The sequence below is a fragment of the Danio rerio genome, chromosome 23 (genome assembly GCF_049306965.1).
Source record: "Danio rerio strain Tuebingen ecotype United States chromosome 23, GRCz12tu, whole genome shotgun sequence".
NCBI lineage: Eukaryota > Metazoa > Chordata > Actinopteri > Cypriniformes > Danionidae > Danio > Danio rerio.
In genome coordinates, this window is record NC_133198.1 from 40,690,001 (window position 1) to 40,705,000 (window position 15,000).

The following is a 15,000-nucleotide window of genomic DNA, read 5'->3' on the forward strand; positions in this document are numbered from 1 at the left end:
TGTTTTTGGTGCCATCAGTAAGAACCAGCACTACATTAATGTGACCCGGCCTCAGCTTCACCAGGTTACTGGTATAAGTGATGTCAGTCAACTCTGTCACCTCCACAAAGTTCTTCTTTGGTGGCCGACTGCTAGAGAGAAAATAAAAGAAAAATCATTCAAATTATTGTAGAACAGTTGAGAATTATAATGTGTATTCAGTTAGAGCAAACATTAACCCCAGAATGGCTAAAAACATAGAAACAACTGAGTAAAGAAGGTATGGGCGAAACAAAAAGTATAAATTATTGCAATTTTTGTTTTAATAATTACGAATTAATGAATGAAATAACATTTCAGCACAACTGGGTGTACTGTTTGTGGTTTACAAGGACACATAATTGTATGATGACATGGGTATAACCTGATTGTACTCTCCTAAAGAGCCCCTATTATGGGTTTTTGGAAGTAACCATCCATGTAGTGTGTAACACAGCTCTAAGTGAAGTGAAATATCCAGCTAAGGCTTAAATCTGAAAGTGCACAGTGTTTAAAACTATTGATTCATTTATAAGAGTCAACTTATAGTGCTTCAAATGAATCATCTTGATAACGAGTCTTTAGCCTTGCCGGTGTGCCGGAAAAATTGCAAACCCCAGCCCCGCCCACAAACAGAGTAGCAAGAAGAACAACACTGTGGCAGACCCCAGTTGAATCATGTCGCGAAGACGCTGTGCACTGAAGTGTGAGGGGAAAGTTAGTGTTATTTTCCCTACCCAAAGATGAGACTGTAAAGAGAAGTGGTTGAGGTTTACTTTTGCAAAAATACCTCAGCATCATCGCCCAGTCTTGTGCTGTTTTCCGTCAATTTTCTGACTAGTGCTTCAGCAGTCTACATGCTTACAACAGGGAATTAATACCAAAATGTGGGGGAAATTAGTGGAGTTTTCCGGGAGAAATAACAAAACGGGAGGGTAGCGGAAGTGGCGTCTGAAATACTAGAGACTCCTGGAAAAAACGGAAGTGTTGTCAGGAATGCTCACACATACACTGCACTCTGACTACAACACTGTTGATAAGCCGTGGTGAGCGCTGAATGCAGTCGACCAATCACAACAGACTGGGTCATCAGACCAATCAGTGCAGATTAGCTTAGCGCTAAGGAGGGGTTTGGGAACAAATGAATCACTGAACGATTCATATGGGTGTTGTTAGGATAATTAGATAAAAATACATGCTTATAATAAAACAATGAAAGTGTTTTTTGACCTTGCATGCATATCAGCCTGTTGTTGGAGACCCCCAAAATCAAAATATCACCCTTTCTAATGCAAAATAAGGGCTCTTGTGCTTTTTGGGGTTTGTGGTAGGCAGAGCCATAGATAAAGAGTTGTGACAACTCCATTGACTCCAACTGAACTTTTTTCAGTAGTTGGTGTTCCCCTTCATGGGAGATACAACGTGTGTCTGATAACAGACACACATCTACGATCCCTATCCGGGGACTGTGGGTTACGTTCGCAACCAGGACATTTCATTCTCCTGTGATGACCCCTGATAAATCAGGAACTAAGCCGAAGAAAAATAAACGTCTGAACTTTTTTTAACAGCAATGGCAGTTCATGAAGCCTCGCAATAGTTCCCAGAAGTTAGCACTTAAAGCCAAGTTACAGCTGAAGATGGTTGGTTTAGAGCTTTGGAAAGGTAGTTATAAATAAATAAAATCTGTATGTTTAACGTTATCTAACATTATTTGAATTAACCCTGAAGCACATCCTGGAACTAGTAGTCTACACAAATCACATGATGACCGAGTATTTTGGACTTCCATTGTCGCAACTCTCTATCTATGACTATGGAAAGGCCATATAATAAGCAGCTTTTACAGTTTAAAATGCATAACGCCTATGGAGGGTTCTTGTATTCTAAAAAAAAAAGAGTCACAGTTGTGGTAAAAAATTTGCATATGGCTTGCTGAATGTGTAAATTGTGAATCATTTTACCAAAATAAGACGGATTACACAAAATGCATGTTTTTTTTTTATTACTGTGGCATTTACATAAGACATATCACATTAAAAAGTTCACATGGAGTATTGTTTAAATATAGGGGTGAAAACCATTGCATCTTTAAATTTGAAGATCAAGGTGAATTTTATATCTATGGGGAAACATGAAAGTATCTTCTGTGTTTTGAAGGGCAGCACTAAATAAAAAATTCTGTTCAAAAGTTTTCACCAGAAAAAAAACTCAATTTGTGGGACCTAAAGAATTTAGCTGAAGAACAGCGAGTAATTTAACACTTCAGAATAAACAAATGACTTATGAATAACTATCACTAAACAAAATGGCACACAATAGGATGTGTAATATACAGAACCTGGATGCGTTGGAGGTGTTTGGCGAACCGTTCTCGCTCTTTGTCTCTTTCACTTTCATTTTGGGCTGTTTTTCCTCACTCGAGTCACTGAAATTGCAAAAAGCAGTGTTGAATATCTCTGCATTTCCCATTAAAAAAGACAAATCAAAATTGTAAATGCACCCAATCTCACCTGAAAGCTTGAATAACTACAGTGCCAAATAAAATAAAGAGTGCAGAGAATATCAAGGACAGAAGGGGCATCATCTCACGCCTGCAAACAAACAACAACCAAAAATAACTATGATGTTTGAAATATTCATATATTAGAAATACTACTGACCAATTTCACCTTAGCACCTGCTGACATTTACAGTTGCAATTTTTTAAATTATGTTACTAGCTAATTTAAAGGTCCAGTGAGATAAAAAACAATGTTTTTTAGATGTTATTATCAGTATGATAGTTTTAAGGATCTCTATAAGCCAGTGTGCTACAAAACAGTGACAAAATTTGCGTTTAGAAGATTTAAAAACATTATAAACATCTAAAGCTTGCAGTTTGTCACCTCCGCCTAAATAGAACTACAGATTTTTTTTTCACATCACCTCATACTTCAGTTTCTCATCAAATCTTCTGACCAATCAAATGCTCTCTAGTATCTGACATGCCCCGCCCCCTTCAAGATGCTTCTTATTGGCTTGATGCGCTTGAGCGGAACTGCTCTCACTGGCTGTGATAAAAACTAAACGCTATTGGCTTTTTTATTTTAAAGGGGAGGAGCTACTTTATGTCCCGCCCTCGCTTTGTGTTTTAGATCATGTCAAACCCTAACCCTAACCCTAACCCATGTCAAAAAATGCACATTTCCAAGCACCTCATGGGACCTTTACCATTTTTACATAGCCTCAATTAATTCCAGCTCACACAATAGTAACTTTAAGGAAATAACCAGTTCAAGTCCATTCTCAGGGGATGTTTCGTTAGCAACAGTAACTAAGGAGGCGGAGTATAGCAGTCAATCATCTCTCTTACCAGTTATTATGAAGAAGGTCGTCGATAATTTCAGACAAGTAATCATATGCCGTGTAAATCCATCTCACTAAAAACATCTGAAATCGAGCAGAATTGATCTCAGTTACAATAAACAATGCAAGAAACTGTAGAATGTGGCAAATTCAAAAGACTTTTGAGATGGATCACATTTGCTACTGAAATGGGCATGTAGGTCAGGCTCTCACTTCTCAATTAAAGATGCTCTATGAAAAGAAATCCCAAAGAGACTCACAGAAGCGAACTCATTGTTGAGCTCTGGCAGGATGGCATTGTAGTTGAGGATGGAGGGATCTTTCTGCAGTCTTTGCAGCTCCTCCAGGAGTTTGTGTTTGTCCTCCTTACTGCCGTTCCATCCTCCCAATAACGGCTTATAAAGAATCTTTCCAGCCCCGTTGCGCCTCTCTAAAATCACCACCTGCTCAAAACAAAGACATCTGAGCTGATGACTTGTATAAAACTGACATGTAAAATAGTGATAAAATAGGAAAATTAACTACATTTTAAGGTTATTGTAGTAAAAAAAGGATTGATGATTTATCATGTAAAATGTTACGTATGCAGTGTGGTCAATGAGTATGTTTACATGGACCACCTTAATGCGATAATTATAAGATTTTGGCAATATTTCGATTGTTCTTTGCCTCATGTAAACACAAAAATTCTTTTTTTATTACCATATGAAATTTAAGGCATTTTAAGCTCATTTTATTAAAAAAATGATTGATGATTGATTTATCACATTTGTCCAACAGATTGCGTTGTAACCTGTAAAGTATGCAGTGTGGTCAATAAGCACATTTACATGGACCGTCTTAATTATTATAGAATTTTGACAATATTGCGATTATACTTTGCCTCATGTTAACACAATAACTCTTAATAGACATCATTTAAAAAGGCACAGTAGGAAATTAAAGACATTTTAAAGTCATCTTAGTCAACTATGATTGATGATTTATCACTTTCAAACAGCAGATTGCGATGTAAACTGTAAAGTATGCAGTGTGGTCAATGAGTATGTGTACATGGACCATATTAGTGCAATTATTATAGGATTTTGGCAATATTACGATTGTACTTTGCCTCATGTAAACACAATAATTCTCAATAGTCACCATTTTTCAAAATTACAATAAGAAATTAAAGACATTTTAAAGTCATTTTAGTCAAAGAATATTGATGATTTATCACTTTTGACCAACAGGTGGCGCTGTAAACTAAAGAATGCAGTGTGGTCAATGAGCACGTTTACATGGGCCGTCTTAATGTGATTATTATAGAATTTTGACAATATTACGATTATACTTTGCCTCATGTTAACACGATAATTTTTAATAGACATAATTTAAAAAGGTATAGTAGGAAATTAAAGACATTTTAAAGTCATCTTAGTCAACTATGATTGATGATTTATCACGTTTGACCAACAGATGGCACTATAAAGTGTGCAGTGGGGTCAGTGAGTACGTATACTTGGACCATCTTAATGCGATTATAATGAGATTTTGCCGATATTGCGATTATACTTTGTATACTTTGTATTATACCGAATTACTGTAACAGGAGGTTACATGTGCTGCTGAAGATCAAGATCATTGATCTGCAGTTATAATCAAAACATGCTCATAGAAAGTTTAGTAATGAACATTTCTACACAAAAACCATCAAAAACGAATTTATAGGTGAAAAAAACAACATATTGTTCAACATAAACTAAACTGGCCATAGGAGAGAAGGTCTACCTGGGGTGCTGTGTCGTCTTTGTCCTTTAGCAGAATGTCACATAGAGGCTGTTGACGTCGATGGTAAACGTATGCAAACCGCAGTACGTCATTAGCATTAGCAGAGGCTAGCGAGAGGAAGGCTTCATTTCCAGGGATGTAGGACTCGTCTTCACCAGTGATGAGTAGAATGCAATATCTGTATAAAAATAACATTGTAGATATTTGGAATATGGAGAGTTGCATCTGATCATCTCCTCATTTTTATGCAATACAAAGACATCTTACTTCCTGCGTCGATGGAACTGTTTGACAGGACAAAGCTCGTCGAATAGCTTTTGATTAACCAGACGAGGAGCCAGGAGGAACTTGTTGTTGGAGATGAACTCGTCTATTATCTGCTTCTTCATCCCTTTAGCCTAAAAGAGTCGTTAATTCAAAGAGGTGCACACAAAAAAAATCGTATCTCAAACATGTCATATAATCAGGATTTCCAAAACAAATATTCCTGCATCATGGAGTTCCAAAAAGTGCTCAAGACTGTTTGCTGATTATGTGGATTAATGGTAGTAATGTTGTAAATAATGTTTGCTTGCACAAAATCTCTTTTCATCATTTGTCCGTATCTTTTGCCAGTTCGTATTGACCTTGACACGAAAGAATACCGAATATGAAGTGCCAGATCAGGTAAAACATGAACACGCCTTTCCCTTCAGACACTAGCAGACTGCAAGTGTGTGTGGGACCAGGGCCGGAGCAAGCTGAACTGCCGCTCTAGGCAGAGGACGATCACGCCGCCCTCAACCCTAAAGTGAAAACGAAAGTGACCCATTATTAAAGTGTAGACTGGGGAGAGAGGGGGGGGGTCTATATTCTGCCGCCCTAGGCACGGAAATATATCACAGGACGCAGAAGGTAAGGGAGGTGTCGTGGACGCCACCCTGTATTCTGCTGCCCTAGGCACGGAGATATCTCACAGGACGCGGGTGGTGAGGGAGGTGTCGTGGACTCCACCCTCTCTATTCTGCCGCCCTAGGCACGGAAATATATCAAAGGACACAGGTGGTGAGGGAGGTGTCGCAAACACCACCCTCTCTATTCTGCCGCCCTAGGCACGGAAATATATCAGAGGACGCAGGTGGTGAGCGAGGTGGTGTCGTGGAGGCCACCCTCTATATTCTGTCGCCTTAGGCACGGAAATATGTCACAGGACGCGAGTGGTGAGGGAAGTGGTGTCATGGGCGCCACCCTCTCTATTCTATCGCCCTAGGCACGGAAATATATCAGAGGACGCGGGTGGTGAGCGAGGTGTCGCGGACGTCACCCTCTAGATTCTGCCGCCTTAGGCACGGAAATATGTCACAAGACGCGAGTGGTGAGGGAGGTGGTGTCATGGACGCCACCCTCTCTATTCTACCGCCCTAGGCATGGAAATATATCAGAGGACGCGGGTGGTGAGCGAGGTGTCGCGGACGCCACCCTCTAGATTCTGCTGCCTTAGGCACGGAAATATGTCACAGGACGCGAGTGCTGAGGGAAGTGGTGTCATGGACGCCACCCTCTCTATTCTACCGCCCTAGGCACGGAAATATATCACAGGACGCGAGTGGTGAGGGAGGTGGTGTCGTGGACGCCACCCTCTCTATTCTGCCGCCCTAGGCACAGAAATATATCAGAGGACGCGGGTGGTGAGGAAGGTGGTGTTGTGGACGCCACCTTCTCTATTCTGCCTCCCTAGGCACAGACATATATCAGAGGACGCGGGTGGTGAGGGAGGTGTCGCGGACGCCACCCTCTCTATTCTGTCGCCTCTATGGACTGATCATGACTGAAGATGAGTGAACGTTAATGAGTGAACGTTTTGGTGATTAATGCAACAATATACCCTACAACAGTGGATTCGTCGACCGTTTGTTAAAGGAAGGATCAGAAAAGACTAGTGATGTATGGGACTTTGTCAGAGCTTGACAGGAACTCTACAGTACACAGTTCATGGATCAGTTTCTTCCTCCATTTTACAAGTGTAAGCAAGTGCGATTAAAATGATTGCCTCCTTGTTTTCGCTAGCTTGCAAAATATGCAATTAATTGTGTTTTGTTAATTGTAACCACTTGTACTGTATCTGGTTAACTCTATATTCACATATTGCATCTAAAACTATGCTGTAAACGCGCCGGGTGCTGATTTGTTTACAAATTTAAATGCGTTTGTGATCTTACGAGCCACTGCCGTTTGTCATTGCCATGGCCATCGTCAGCTGTTCTTACACATGGTAGTCAAGTTTCAGAATAGTTCAGCTTTTGCCACTGATTAATACTGATTGTGTGTCACTGCTTTTACTTATGGTGAAGAATAGAGCAATATGCTAGTGTTAAACTGCATTGCTTTAATGCACTCCTGCATTGGGTTCACACATACACTCAGCACTCTGACTCCTTCAACAATGTTGATAAGTCGTGCTTAGCATTTCTCTCTGTCTCACGCTGAACGCAGATGACCACTCGCAACAGACTAGGTCATCAGACCAATCCCAGCAGATTAGCCTCATGTAAAGGAGGGTTTTGAGAACAAATCAATTGCTGAATGAATCATATGGGAGTCAATGGGATAATTTGGTAAAATTAATGCATATTATAATACAATAAAAGTGTTTTTTGACCTTGCATGCATATCAGCCTGTTGTTGGAGACCCCCAACACCAAAATATGACCTTTTTTAATGCATAATATGGCTCTTTAAAAACTTGCTACCTGTATTATGTCGGCAGGCTTCTCCACGTCCTCTTTGAAAACCAGCATGGTCGGCGCATAAGTGTTTATATTGAACTTTCTGAGCAGCTCAGCAGTCTCAGAAAGACCTTGATCTACATATCCAAACTGCACATAATCCTTGAAGGCAAACGCTGTAAGCTATTGGAAATAAAGAAAGAACGAAACATTATTTAATAGTGTATTGGCAAAAGAACAACAATTGTGGAGGCTGCTGACCAACTCTACCTTATAAAGCAGAGGAACAGAAGGCACTTGGTCAAACAGGAGTACATGTGGCTTGTTCAGCTCATGCCAGCTCTTCAGAAACTCGTGGTTGTTCTTATCTGTAACCTACAAACCCACAAATCAGAAATTTGAGTCCAGAAGAGAAAATTTATAGTAGGGATATCTCAACACTCAATGTAATTGTTCTGTATGACCTTCACCCTTTAATTTGCATTTGAAGAGTTCAGATGCAAAAACCTCTAAATGCTATATAAACTTTTTCTTCTTGTAGGTATGTTTGAGGGTATTTTCAATGGCTGTAAAGTGAAATAACTTAACATTTTGCCGACAGTTAGCTCTCAGCAACTCTTACATGGTCGCCCACTGAATCTAAGCAGAGCTGCACCGTGAGTACCAGGATGGGAGAACACATGGGAAAACTAGGTTGCTGTTCGAAAAAGATGTTAGTGAGGCCAGCAGGGAGCGCTCAACCTGTGATCTGTGTTGGTCCTAACACCTCAGTATATTGATGGGGACTCTATATTGCTCAGTGATACATATTATGTTTTTATAATACACTATTAGGAGTGCATGATGATGATCACTAACCTTTTCAATTAGTCTTTGTGGCAGCAAGTCATCTACAAACTGTATCAAGTGTTCTTTGACGACAGCGTAATGAAAGAAAGAGACTTTTCCATTGACGACACCAAGGATGGATGGAGTCTGATGTGCGCCCAAGTGATTTGCTAAACGTCGCTCGTATCCGACATCAACCACACCAATCCCAATTCCTGTAGGTGGAAAAATCAGTTTGTAATTTCAACTTCAAAAACTCATTTTAGCTCATAACTCGATCATACAGTCAAAATTTTTTGCCCTCCTGTGATTTTATTTATTTTTTTTATCTTTTTTAAATGTTTCCCAAATGATGTTTAGCGGAGCAAGGATTTTTTTAATAGTATTTCCTATAATATTTTTTCCTCTGGAGAAAGTCTTACTTGTTTTATTTCAGCTAGAATTAAAGCAGTTTTTTTTGTAAACCATTTTAAGGTCAATATTATTAGCCCCCTAAAGTAATGTTTTTTTTTTTTCGATTGTATACAAAAACAAACAATGTTATGCATTATTCAATCATTTGCAAACACACTAACTTGCTTCATTCATTCATTTTTTTGTCGGCTTAGTCCCTTTATTAATCCGGGGTCGCCACAGCGGAATGAACCGCCAACTTATCCAGGAAGTTTTTGCGCAGCGGATGCCTTTCCAGCTGCAACCCATCTCTGGGAAACATCCACACACACATTCACATACACACACACACACTCATACACTACGGACAATTTAGCCTACCCAATTCACCTGTACCACATGTATTTTGGACTGTGGGACTAACTTGCTTAATTAACCTAATTAAGGCTGGACTTCCGGTTTCACAATGTAGCCTGAGGTCACACGTTGTGCTTGCTCCAACTTTTTCCCATAGTTTGTGTCAACTGCAAGAGTCATTTCTTATATTCGACACTATTTAAAATGAAAAACAAATCAAAACAAATGCAGGGATGGGCAGGAATAAAAAAACTGGCAGTGCTACAGACCACGAAACTCCAGGCCAAGACTTTGAGACGTCCGATAAGGTGGCAGTGCCTGTTCCTTTAACGGCAGAGGCGCTCATGTCAGAGCTTAAGAAGTCAAGGTGAAGTTTAACAGAGGAATATAATGCTTTGCTGAACTTTTCCTTGTACACTTTTCAAACACCTTTAGATGGCATTCGTGGTACTTTGGCTTCTCATGCTGCCACCATATCAGAGATGGAGATGGGTCACATCGGCAGGATTACTTAGTTGGAGAAAGAAGTTCCTTCGTTAAAAGGCGAATTAACAACAGTGTCGGATTTAAATGCTACATTGGGGTCTGCTGTCGATGATTTGGTCTCTCGTTTGAAGCAACGGAATCTTCAAGTAGTCTGTTTTAGAGGGGATTCAGATTAGAAATTCATGATGGATATTTTTTTTAACACCATGAAAGATGTCCTGTCAGCCCAACCTGAAATTGATCACGCTTATTGGAGTTTGGCACCCAAGCGCCATCAAGGTATTTGTAATGTGAAGTTGATGCTGACAATAGGGAGTGCGGATCCAAACGCAGGGTTTATTATACAGAGATCAGTTCAGCAATGGTCAACACAGGGGCAAACAGATATAAATGGGCAATCCAGAGTCGTGGTCGAAAAAACACACAGATGGTCATTACAGGCAGGCAGCAGGCAACATGAACAAACAAAACAAAGCAAGGTTCAAAAACTCGGAAGACAAAGAAAACGCATTGTGATGTTTACTATACAGTTCAACAAGACTCAGCAACGTGTGTGTTTTGGTGCTGAATTTATAGTCCATGTAATCAGTACATGAGCAGCTTTAGCTGTGTAAGTCTAATTACTGGAGACTTGGAGTAGGTGTGTGTGTGTGTTGCATGACTGGATATTGTAGTCCATATGCCGGTAGTTCTATGAGATCTGTGAGTTTACCAGCGTTCTGAAGGATTAGATTGCTGGTGATTGTGACAGTAATAGACCGTGGCCATTCATTGTCAGATTCACAGATTTCTAGACAAAGATACCGTACTGCGATGGGCCTAGGAACACAAAGATATCTCCTATCAAGGTCACCCCATTAAGCTTTACAAGGACTTTAGTGCAGGAATTGCAAGGAAACACGCTGCTTTCAACTAAGTTAAGTCAAAGCTGTACAAGAAAGAAGGGAATACGATTTGGCATGATCTAACCAGCTCGTCTGCGCATCACTCACAACGGTGAGCATATCTTCGACACTATCCTAGTATCACAGTTTCCTATCCTAGTATCCTAGACACAATACTAGTACCTTGAAAAATATCCAGTAAAATATTATGTACTGTCATCATCGCAAAGATAAAAGAAATAATTAATTAGAAATTAGTTATTAAAGCTATTATGATTAGAAATGTGTTGTAAAATCTTCTTTCCGTTAAACAGAAATTGGGGAATATACATAATAACTCAGGAGGGCTAATAATTCTGACTTCAACTGTAATTACAACTCAAATTTCTCACCCAGAGTTTCCAACTCCTGCACTGTTTCTTTCCAGACTGGCTCGATATGTATGCAGCTGAAGCACCAATCTGAGGTTATCTTGATCAAGTAAGGCCTCTTGAAGCTGTCGGGAACGACTTCGTTGACATACTGGTTGAAGTGCAACGTGTACTTGCTGTCAGCGAAGTCCCGGCCTCCCTTATTGTTGAAGGGAAAGTGGAAGAAAGACTCGTCGAAGTAGAAGTTGTCATGAAAGTGCCGGAATCCGTGATGACGGTGGCCATACGGTTGAGTATCATCTGTTTGTCCATAGCGATCGTAACTGGCTCTCTTCTCCTCATTTGTTAAGATCTATGGAGTGATGACAAACTATTATCAGGAGTGCTTATGAGGGGGAAATAAGTATTGAACACGTCATGAATTTTTCTTGGGAATAATATTTCTAAAGGAGCTGTTGACATGGTATTGCACTGGATTTGGTAAAAACCCAAACAATACAAGTATAAAAATAAAACAAAACAAAGAACATCTGAAAAAAATTTGTAACAACAATGAAGTGGCAAAAGGAGAAACTACTGAAATCTATTTTAGGCCTATATGCATTAAGTCACATGCATTGCTCAGGTGTGAGTTTTTTACAGACTTCAACAGTGTAAAAATCTTGATGATTCCTGTCTATCAAATCTGAGTTTTTTGTGTGTTTTCTATAGGATTTAAGTCAGGTAATTGGCCAGGCCAATCCACAGCTTTATTTACTTTCTCTGAAAGCATTTTAGAGTTTCCTTGGCTATGTTTTTTTTTCATTGTCTTGCTGAAATGTCCACCCTAGTTTCATCTTCATCATCCTGATAATGTATATGTTGAACTGAAGCAGCTAATATTCAATTACAATGGTGAAGGGTAGAGGGTTGCTGAAGAACTTCTGAGAGATTTCAGCTGCTGTCTGGGCTTTCACTGCCTTTCTACATCTCCCTTTCTTCATGTGTTCAATACTTTTTCCCTATGTCATTTCATTTTATTACACATAACTCCATTTGTTTTCTTTGCATCTTTGGTTGTTACCAACATCCAGGGTAAATTTCGACTTATTTACCCCCACTGTATTTACTTGTTTACCTTTTTAGGGGGTGGGAAAATGGTTTTTGTCATGTGTTACAAAGAATATAAAAACATCAAATCACAAAGAATGTTAAAAAACAATAATCCTATAAATAATAAAGCAAATAAAAAGATCTCTTAACTACACCTGTGCTCTGGGTTTAGTTCTTACCTAGCTCCCGAAACAAGACTATAATCTGGCAGTTAAAGTGGCCAATGACTTTCTTCCCTAAAATAGAGTCTTTGCTGAAAAATTAACAATTTTGCTGATATTAATTAACAATGATGAAGGGCAGAGGGTTGCTGAAGAACTACTGACTGAGAGATTTCAGCTTCTGTCTGGGCTTTCACTGCCTTTCTACACCTCCCTTTCTTCATGTGTTCTTTTTCTCTGCCTCATTTGATTTTATTACACAAAACTGAATTTGTAAACTAATTAGCTTTGCATATATGGATTTCTTTGGTTGTTACCAACATCTAGTAAAAATTTCAAGTCAACAGCACCTTTAGAAATATGTTTTCTGAGAAAAATGGTGACGTTTTCACTACTTATTTCTCTATGTGCATCAGTTAAGCATCTATTGGCTTTTCCACTGCTTGGTATGACCCCAGCTAAGCACAACTCATTGCTGTTCATCACAACTGCATACGTTGAGTTTGCTTTTCCAATGTAGTTTAGTACCAATATAAAATGGGTGGGATTATAGACAAGTTTTAAGCTACACTTCCTCTGCTTCTGTAACAAACTGAAGGCACTTTTCCACTATCATCGTTAGCTAACTAAGCTTGCAAGTTCCGTTGTTACAAAGATAGTTTGTTGATTTGCTGTTTCCTTGTAAGCACTTTGTAAGCTTAAAACTACATCTCTAGAGCTGTAGTTAGAAACATAGTTCCTGGCTGTGTTCTATTCCCCGTTATCTCCCCTATGCCCTATTCATTTAGAATGTCCCAACATTTAAACTTGGAATGATTTAAGAAAAAAAACATTAAAGTCTAGGGTGTAATTTGCTTTCGAAGTATTTTTACAGTTCAGTTTTAGCGATCTTCGTGTTGACAATTGTGCTCCCTTCGTAGTGCACGTTGATCATTTTGAAAACAGCCGTGGGTCATGACATAAGCTATAGGTGACTATTATTTAAAAGCTGATTTACGTTACATCTCCAAAGCTTGTGAAAATAAAAATATAGGCCTAGAATATGTTAATGGTTTTATTTGTTATTATTAAGAAATGTATATGTACAGTAAATGACATGGGCCGGTTGGTTTGAACATTTCTGCAGTGGTTTGCATATTTCAAACTGTAAAAGAAGACTTTTCAAAAAATAAATAAAAAACTACTAAAACCTACTGTGGAACTGTGTCCCAAATCGCATACTTCCAGACTATATAGTATGTTAAAAACAGTATGCAAGCCGAGTAGTATTAAATACTGTATTTGAAATCATAATATTCGAAAACAAAACAGTGGTCAAAAATTACCTAGATGACCTACTACTTCTGACGAGATTCTAAAGTGCACATCCAATAGATGCTATGCTATCCCATGATGCCGTATGAGAGAATTCATTTATGGGACTGAAGTGATGCAACTGACATGGGGAGGTCACGTCATAATGACTAATGGCGGATGTACAGTAGTACTGTCCAATTCCATTAATACTTCTCCCAACATACCATATAGACCATGGGTGGGCAAACTCGGTCCTGGAGGGCCGGTGTCCTGCACAGTTTAGCTCCAACTCTAATCAAACACACCTGCTTATAGATTTCTAGTGATCTTGAAGACACTGATTAGTTTGTTCAGGTATGTTTGACTAGTGTTGGAACAAAACTCTGCAAGAACACCGGCCCTCGGGGATCAAGTTTGCCCATCCCTGATATAGACCATACTTTTGTAGCACTAAATGTAGTAAATTCAAATGTAGTACATACTCGAGTAGTAGATTTTGGACGCAGCCTGGAAATGTGCCACTACAGCACAATTCACTACGGGTATTTAGGACATAGGAGCCCAATTACCATTGATCTCTATAGATTTATTATATCAGATATACACTAATCAGCAATTTACTGTACTACTACAAATAAATAGAAAATGACCCACAAAGGTAGTCATGAGTCATCATTCTCTCTAGCAAATCAGTATCTTTTTTTGTAATGGTACAGTTCACTTGGGACCACAGCTGAGGTGGTACTGAAAATGTACTATGTAAATTTACCCTATGCAGTGAAAAACACCCTATTCTGGGGTTCTGTGCCATACCACACAGTGTAAAAATGCCACATATAAGCTGCAATACCTCATAAGACTTTGTAATCTTGATGAACATGTCTTCTGCTTCAGGATTTTTGTTTTTATCAGGATGCCTGGCAGGAAAAATGAAAGATGGTACAGTATACAATTTGGGTTTGATTTAAATGTGTACACAAAAGATGAGCATTCTTACCATTCTTTGGCCAGGCGTTTGTAGACTTTCTTGATTTCTGCTTGGCTTGCACTTCTGGTGACTCCTAAAACCTTATATGGATCAAATTCTGCAGTGCTTTCCACCGTAGCATCATTCAGGAGCACATACAGCATAATCACAGAGAGCAACCCCACCACCGTCCGCATCGTGACCGTGTGTTCTGCAGCCCCGAGACTATCAGAGTAATATTATTATAAAGGGAAAACTAGAGTAAGAAATAATCCAAAATAAATAAATAGGAAATTATTATTAAATATTGTAAAATAAAGAAAA

General features: G+C 39.1%; 1 protein-coding gene across 2 annotated transcripts in view; it reads right to left on the reverse strand.

The window, feature by feature from the left end:
* The window catches only part of dnajc16 (DnaJ (Hsp40) homolog, subfamily C, member 16), a 23,249-nt gene that overhangs the window by 6,573 nt on the left and 1,676 nt on the right, over positions 1-15,000 (reverse strand). The window contains exons 2-14 of one of the 2 annotated variants that reach the window (XM_683131.9): positions 14,707-14,901; positions 14,560-14,626; positions 11,182-11,512; positions 8,700-8,884; positions 8,112-8,216; positions 7,866-8,024; positions 5,404-5,534; positions 5,137-5,314; positions 3,627-3,809; positions 3,374-3,450; positions 2,532-2,612; positions 2,360-2,446; positions 1-128 (exon numbers count right to left, since the gene is read on the reverse strand). The exon at positions 1-128 is cut by the window's left edge and continues 43 nt beyond it. In XM_683131.9, the coding sequence (XP_688223.5) occupies positions 1-128; positions 2,360-2,446; positions 2,532-2,612; positions 3,374-3,450; positions 3,627-3,809; positions 5,137-5,314; positions 5,404-5,534; positions 7,866-8,024; positions 8,112-8,216; positions 8,700-8,884; positions 11,182-11,512; positions 14,560-14,626; positions 14,707-14,873 (1,879 nt within the window). In that variant the 5' untranslated portion in view covers positions 14,874-14,901. Of the gene's footprint in view, positions 132-2,359; positions 2,447-2,531; positions 2,613-3,373; positions 3,451-3,626; positions 3,810-5,136; positions 5,315-5,403; positions 5,535-7,865; positions 8,025-8,111; positions 8,217-8,699; positions 8,885-11,181; positions 11,513-14,559; positions 14,627-14,706; positions 14,902-15,000 lie in introns of both variants that reach the window. The other variant, XM_005166214.6, reaches the window with a different exon arrangement.